This window comes from Pimephales promelas, chromosome 5, assembly GCF_988280905.1.
Source record: "Pimephales promelas chromosome 5, fPimPro1.hap1.1, whole genome shotgun sequence".
Classification (NCBI taxonomy): domain Eukaryota; kingdom Metazoa; phylum Chordata; class Actinopteri; order Cypriniformes; family Leuciscidae; genus Pimephales; species Pimephales promelas.
Window position 1 is genome coordinate 38611805 of NC_142773.1, and position 6824 is coordinate 38618628.

General features: G+C 34.1%; 1 protein-coding gene and 1 long non-coding RNA gene across 2 annotated transcripts in view; both read left to right on the plus strand.

Moving 5' to 3' along the window:
• LOC120482472 (CD48 antigen) lies at nucleotides 1-2126 on the plus strand. Its single transcript, XM_089131494.1, has 3 exons — nucleotides 1-346; nucleotides 1031-1339; nucleotides 1724-2126. Exons 1-3 carry the CDS (start codon nucleotides 1-3, stop codon nucleotides 2011-2013), a joined length of 945 nt encoding a protein of 314 aa, XP_088987620.1. The 3' UTR covers nucleotides 2014-2126.
• Nucleotides 1-6824, plus strand: part of LOC148981493 (uncharacterized) — a 139530-nt gene that overhangs the window by 21277 nt on the left and 111429 nt on the right. The window lies entirely within an intron of this gene.

Genomic DNA, 6824 nt, shown 5'->3' on the forward strand with positions numbered 1-6824 from the left:
ATGTTTGTTTTCAGTTTTCATACTCATAGTCTCATTTGCTGGTTATTAAAGTGCTGTAACTTTCTTAAATTGTCCTGTATCTTTCTTAAACATCTCCTAGCCTACCATGTTGTTTTAGTTTTAGAAGCATTAATATTAGATCTAACTGATATAACTAAACTAATTATTGTCCAGCTGAGGATCGTAACAAAAGCTGAGCTGGTGAGAGTTATGAGGTTAAATGGGCGTCATTTCACACTTATTCAACTTCCTGTTTTAAATAAAACTTCAGCCATCTTGATGTTTGTTACAATGGCAGTAGATCGTCTGCTTGCATCCTTCGTTCTTCTCCTCATCTGTACCACAGGTAATACACTCAGTTATTAAATGTGTATAAATAACTGAAATGTCTTGTTCTAGTGCTTTATGTCGTATAAAGCATCATGATCTAGTTCTGCATCTGATGAACAGGATCTGCTCCTGATGAGAAACTAAAGCACTAGTGATTCGCCTCTACTAAGTGCTAAAGAATCATTTCTGTTACATTAGGGATTGAAAAACAAATGTAAATCTGTTTACACCAGGTTTTCAGGGGTTAAAACATAAAGTGATACTGCTGATGCTTTAAAGCCCTTAACGTTATACAGTAACTTATTAGATATATTTTAGTTAGGCGTATATTTCATGATCCATGTATCATGAAACAAGTTTTTTTTTATTCATGGATTGAGCTTCTCTCTGATATGCTTAACTAAATTAAGTCAGCTGGTGATGATATCAAAACAATAAAACATACAGTATATGACAGTTGATTGGTCCGGTTGATTCTTTGTGTCTTTGACCAAAGTCTCAATGCTGCATGTTGTAATCAGACTTCTTTCTGGTGTCTTTATACCACATCTATACTGTGAGCACAGCCCAACAAATTACTGAACTATTGAACTTTATGATTTATTTATTTAGATTCTGAAGTGAGTTGATGATGGAGTAAGATGGAGGTGTAAAATGGGTCCAAATCCAAAATCTGCTGAACGTGTTTCTCTCTCCTCAGGGTTCAGTGCTGAGATCTCTGTGTTTGTGAAGACGGGAGATTCTGTTCAACTGGATATACAGACACAAAATCTACCAGAGTTTGATCTTTTATCTTGGACAAATGATAAATCACAGAATATAGTTAAATACATGATTGAATCTAAAACATTCAGACTTCACCCTTCCTACAAGGACAGAGTGGATTTCAATGATGAAAGCTTCTCTCTCACACTGAAGAACATGCAGAAGACAGACAGTGGACTCTATACAGCAAGAACAAGTGGAGAATCAGAGGAAAATATTGTTACATACAGAGTATCTGTTATAGGTGAGTCTCATTTCATTGTGTGATTTAATGTGTTCTGCATAAATAACAATTTATGAGTAATTTATGTTTAACTTTTACATTTATATTATGTGCACGTTGAAACCGGTTGAAACCAGCTTGTGGCACATTTTTTTAATTCATTACGTTATTTTCTGCAACTTTAATTAAAGCAAAAAACAACACCATTGGAGTCCTTTCCTTAGACCTTTAAATAAAGAAAACAGATAAATAATGTGGCTTTAAAACTCATTTGTTGACTTCGTATTTGAATGTGTACTGAGTCACTTCACGACTGTGGTCTTTATTCAACAAAACAAGTATTTTAACCTTTTTACATCACTGTGCTGGGTGTGATTCTGATTTTGGAGTAAATGTGTGTTTCAGACGCTGTGGACGCTCCTGTTCTGACTGTAAACTCAAACTCCAGCAGTGACTCCTGTACTGTGAACTTCACATGCAGAGGTCATGACCTCATGATAAACTCCAGCTATCAGAACAACAGATGCTCTCCACAGGAAGTGACATCACAAATCAATACTCTAATCCTACACTGCAGTGAGGAATCAATCATCTGTAACCATAGCAACCCAGTTAGCAGCAAAAAAGGCATAATAAACATCAAACAGCTATGTGGAGTTAAACACACGCGTGTGTGTATTCGTCGACCTATTTAAGTGGGGACCTTCGTGTCATTACCACACTCACCAACAGGGGACAGCCGACCCAAGTGGGGACATTTTTCAAGTCCCCTGTCGGTCATGCTTCAAAACATGTTAAAATCAGCTAAAAAACGCTCTGGTGATTTGTGGTATTTTTTTTTTTTTACATCTGTTACATTTTTGACCAAGGGACCTAGGTGTGTGTGTGTGTGTGTGTGTGTGTGCGTGTGTTTAAACCTATAATCAGCAGTGCTCCTCTAGGCGTTCACACTTCTCTATGGTTTGAATGGCTTGCTGTCCTAGAAAGGCTCTGAGACTGTAGCTGTTTAACAGGCTGCTTACAAGGAACTTTTGGTAACTTCATAATAACGACATGCTATCAATCATTAGTAAACAGTCAATTCATCATTTATGAAGCATTACTACATTAAGCAGTATATAAATACAGCTATAAATGCTTTATTCTTGTTTTAAAAGCATATCTGTAATGTGTTTAATAATTGTATTAATGATCAATTTAGCATTTCTTAATGAAGTATAGCATTATTTACAAACCAGTTATTTCGAAATTGTCAGTGGTTCATTAGAGGCACTTTGAAAGTGTGAGTAAGATCAGAGGTCACACAATGCATAAATAAACATATACAATTAAAGAATGACCAAAACATCAGTTATCAAAAATTAAAAAAGATTTGAATTGCTTGAGGAAAGACCATTTGAATCTGTTTCTCTTACTATGGAGTAAAAATTACTGATGGCATCAGCTTAAAAGCAGAGGTGAGAAGATGCCTCTTATCATTCATGATATTATTTTTCTTATTTAACTTGACACTTTCTATGCTCGTTTATGCAATGACAATTTCCTTGCCATTGCTACCACCTTACTGATTTCTTCTGTGCCTGTAGCATTTCCATAACAAATAATATAACACTTTCGATGAAAGCTCTATAAAACATCAGAAGCTTTATGTTGTGGTCATTACAGGAAAGTTATTACTACAGTATATGATCGGCTAACTAACATATCCCATTGAAGCTTATTGTCAAGAACACTGAGATATTAATAATGCGCCTTGATAGTATTGGCTGCCTATTAATTAAAACATAATTTCTATAAATTGCTACTCAAATAAAATCAATAGACATGTCCTTTCTTGTTTTTTGTTTTTGTTTCTAGGATGTTGATGTATAGTCAGTGCATGAAATATTGCTAAATTTAAATAAAACCAAACATTGTCATCCTTTACCATCCTTCAGTGGACCTTTCTTGAAGATCAAATTCAAAACTTTTAAGTTAACTTGCTGCATCTGTGTGTTTGTGTTAGTTACATTATATACATACAACATATACAATATACAATTAAAAAAAGAATGAACAACCTCATCAGTTATCAAATAAAAATTGCTTGAGGAAAGATCATTTAAATCTACAAAATACCGACCACAACAGTTCAAAAGCATGCACAGAGAAGTCCAAATTAAACATGATTTAATGACTCGTAAATGTAAGTACACATTGATGGCCTAAGACACGAAACGAGCGGTTTCTGCGGGAAAACAAACAATATTTATATCGTTTTTGCCACTTGTAACCACAGTCACGTCCAAGTGAACGGAGGACGTGGGTGCTTCCATAGATATATCCATAGATAGGATATCTATATAAAGGCTTTATATATAAGGCCTTTATTTTCATATCTATGGATATATCTATGGGTGCTTCGGTCTGCGCAAGCCCCGGAAGTGATCTCTCGCGCGTGTAGGCTACGTCACTGATTATTTACACCGAGATTTATTTCGGAAGTGTTACCTTTCACTGTGAAGATCTAAACATATTTAGATAAACATGAAATCGCAATGGAAGACAATTTCAATATATCAACAGACAACGTTATGTTTTTTTCACAACCATATTTAAATCACTTTCGGCGCTTGCGCAGACCGAAGCTCCCGCGTCCTCAGATCACTTGGTACGCCGTGGTTAGGTTACAAGAGGTAAAAACGGAATAAATACTGTTCGTTTTCTCACACAAACCGCTCTTTTCGTTTTCTGCACTATATGACTGACAGACAAGAACGGTTTCACCTAAAAATATAAAAATTGAAACTACTGTGGAAACAAAGACACCCACATCTTGAGGTAAGCAAGCTAAAATATAACGTTACCAAAAATTAAGTTCAAAGTAAACTATCCTTTTAAGGCAATTAAACAACCAAGAGAAATAACTTTTACATGTCAAACTCAAATGCTCAAATGCAACATTGGATCTGTACATCCGCATCGGGGGAATAACATTATAACCTCGTTCACGGTAGAGAAAGATTCATGTTGGTTAAACAGGAAAAGTAACCGTGAAGACACTAAATTTAACACAAAACAGCCATCATAATAATGATAATAAAATATACACAATACACTTAAATTGCTGTAAATTAGTTATAATGAATTAATAAATGAATGTATTTAACTGTTGCTCTGGTCTTCGTCAACAACACGCGGTTGCACCACCTGCTGGTGAAGTCGACTAACAGCAGATGGAGATTATGCTCAGTAGCCGCCCTAATCTACTGCTTTCCCTGCTGTTCCTGGATGTCAACATTAAATTTGCTGTCGAATTTAAACCACTGAATTTGTGTAAGCGAATTTGCAAAGTGAAATAAAATGGACCAAAAATTGCCTGTTGAATATTATAGGTTGTATATTTAAACAGTTTGAATATTTTGATATTTGTGAAATATGAAAGGTGAACATGGATTATTGAATTTTTAATAATGAAAATGTGTTTTAAATTGAAATATTCACAATTAAAATATTCAATCATGCTGAATTTCAGCCCATAAAAATGCAATGCATATTTTTTTCAAATAGTGCAATTCATCAGGCTTTTTTGTTGTCTGTCAAAAACATTTGGCAGGCTTTTTTTGTTTCAAAAACATTTATTTTACTTCCATAGTGCATCTGTGTGTGTGTGTGTGTGTGTGTGTGTGTGTGTGTGTGTGTGTGTGTGTGTGTCCGTCCCCTACCTCTGCCATATGCTACCTGATTGAATTTTTATTGTCAGTAATAGTTTGCTTTGAAACTTTGGACTCCTCATTTCCTTCTGCACCACACCGTGACAATAGAATTAAAATGTGAAAATTAAAATTTTTACGACCCTGTCTGTCATAGTAACAAAAATCCAGAGGTCTAAATGTGACCTAAAGATAACCCCAACATGTATTGTCCCTCCTCCCAGGAACAGAGGTTACCTGAACAGGAGAGGTTTCTCAGAAATCACGTGCTTTATTTTGTTCTGGACTGGTTCGAAGACAGTTAATTAGTGAGAGTAAGATAATTTTTTTATTTGAGAGGTTGGAGCTTTATGATTATATAAGGCTGTCTGAGATTCTCTTATAGGATTTGATCACTCTCTGTCTTCAGTGTAAGTTTGGAATTGTTTCAGTTTAAAAAAGAAAATCCTATTGACTTTCAAGTTTGGATGGATTCCAGTCGCTGATGTGATCAAAGGGTGATTTTCATTTATTGTTAGTATTATTCATTTTTTTAAAATTAATATTTGTATTATTAAGGAGAACTGAGAGCATCAGAACAGAAGAATCAAATGCTTATTATATTTCTACATCTGCTTCTGCCATCATTTATTCAGGAATATTATTAAAACTAATTTAATGATACCAGACTTAAACTAAAAACATTTTACTGGGTGTCTTCTGTAAATCTTAGTAAAAATGTTTGATAGTATTTTTTTTTTTTTGCTAGGAAAATTATAATTTAAACAGGAAATTCTATCTTTTATTTAATTTTGATGCTTGAAAACCTTTTCATCTTCAACCCATCTACTGCCGTGTACTTAAACAGCATTTAAAATATTTTTTATTTGAAACTTGTTTTGAAATGAAGCATCATTTGTTCAAATCAAAATGTTTATTCTGTTTGGTGTCATGATTTTTTATTTATTTTTTATTTATCCTTTATTTAACCAGGTAAAAAACTCATTGAGATTAAAAATCTCTTTTACAAGAGAGACCTGGCCAAGATGCAGCATAAAATGCATAAAAAGACACATTTCAACATATATAAAAACAAATAAATACACATCAAATACACATACATATATATCACAAAGACCCTGTGCTGAAAAAAAAAAAACAATACAATTTTATGAACAGTTACACTGACCAATTTCCTCCTGCTCCCTATTCTTCAGCATTGAAACAAAGTGTTTATAAGAAGTAAAAGTAGTCATTTTTAATGATTTCTGAAGGAGGTTCCAGGCTGAAGGTGCTGCAAACATAAAGACTTTTTTTGCCTAATTCAGTTTTGACACCGGGGACCACCAAGTTTAATAAATCATTTGAACGTAATCCATAATGGCCGTGATTTTTTGTTAAAAGGACACTCGAATAGGTAGGAGCTAGACCAAGAAGTACTTTATAAATGAAACATAGCCAGTGAGTACCTTCTTGCATAAAGAGAGGGCCATTTAGCCTTTTAATCATTGTATCCTTTATATAATGATGTGTCCTATAACCACAACCAGTGAAAAATCGTAATGCACAATGATACACTACATCCAGTTTTCTCAAACATTGGGCAGAAGTATTCATATATATCAAGTCACCATAGTCTAATATGGGATGAAAAGTGGCCATCACCAGATATTTTCTAGCGTGGATGGATAAGCATGATTTTGATCTGTAAAGATAGCCAAGCTTTATAGGCCTATCTTAAGCTTAGAAACCAGATTGTTAACATGATTTTTAAAACATAGTTTAGAATAAATGATTATGCCCAAATATTTATAACTGTTAACTAACTCAACTTC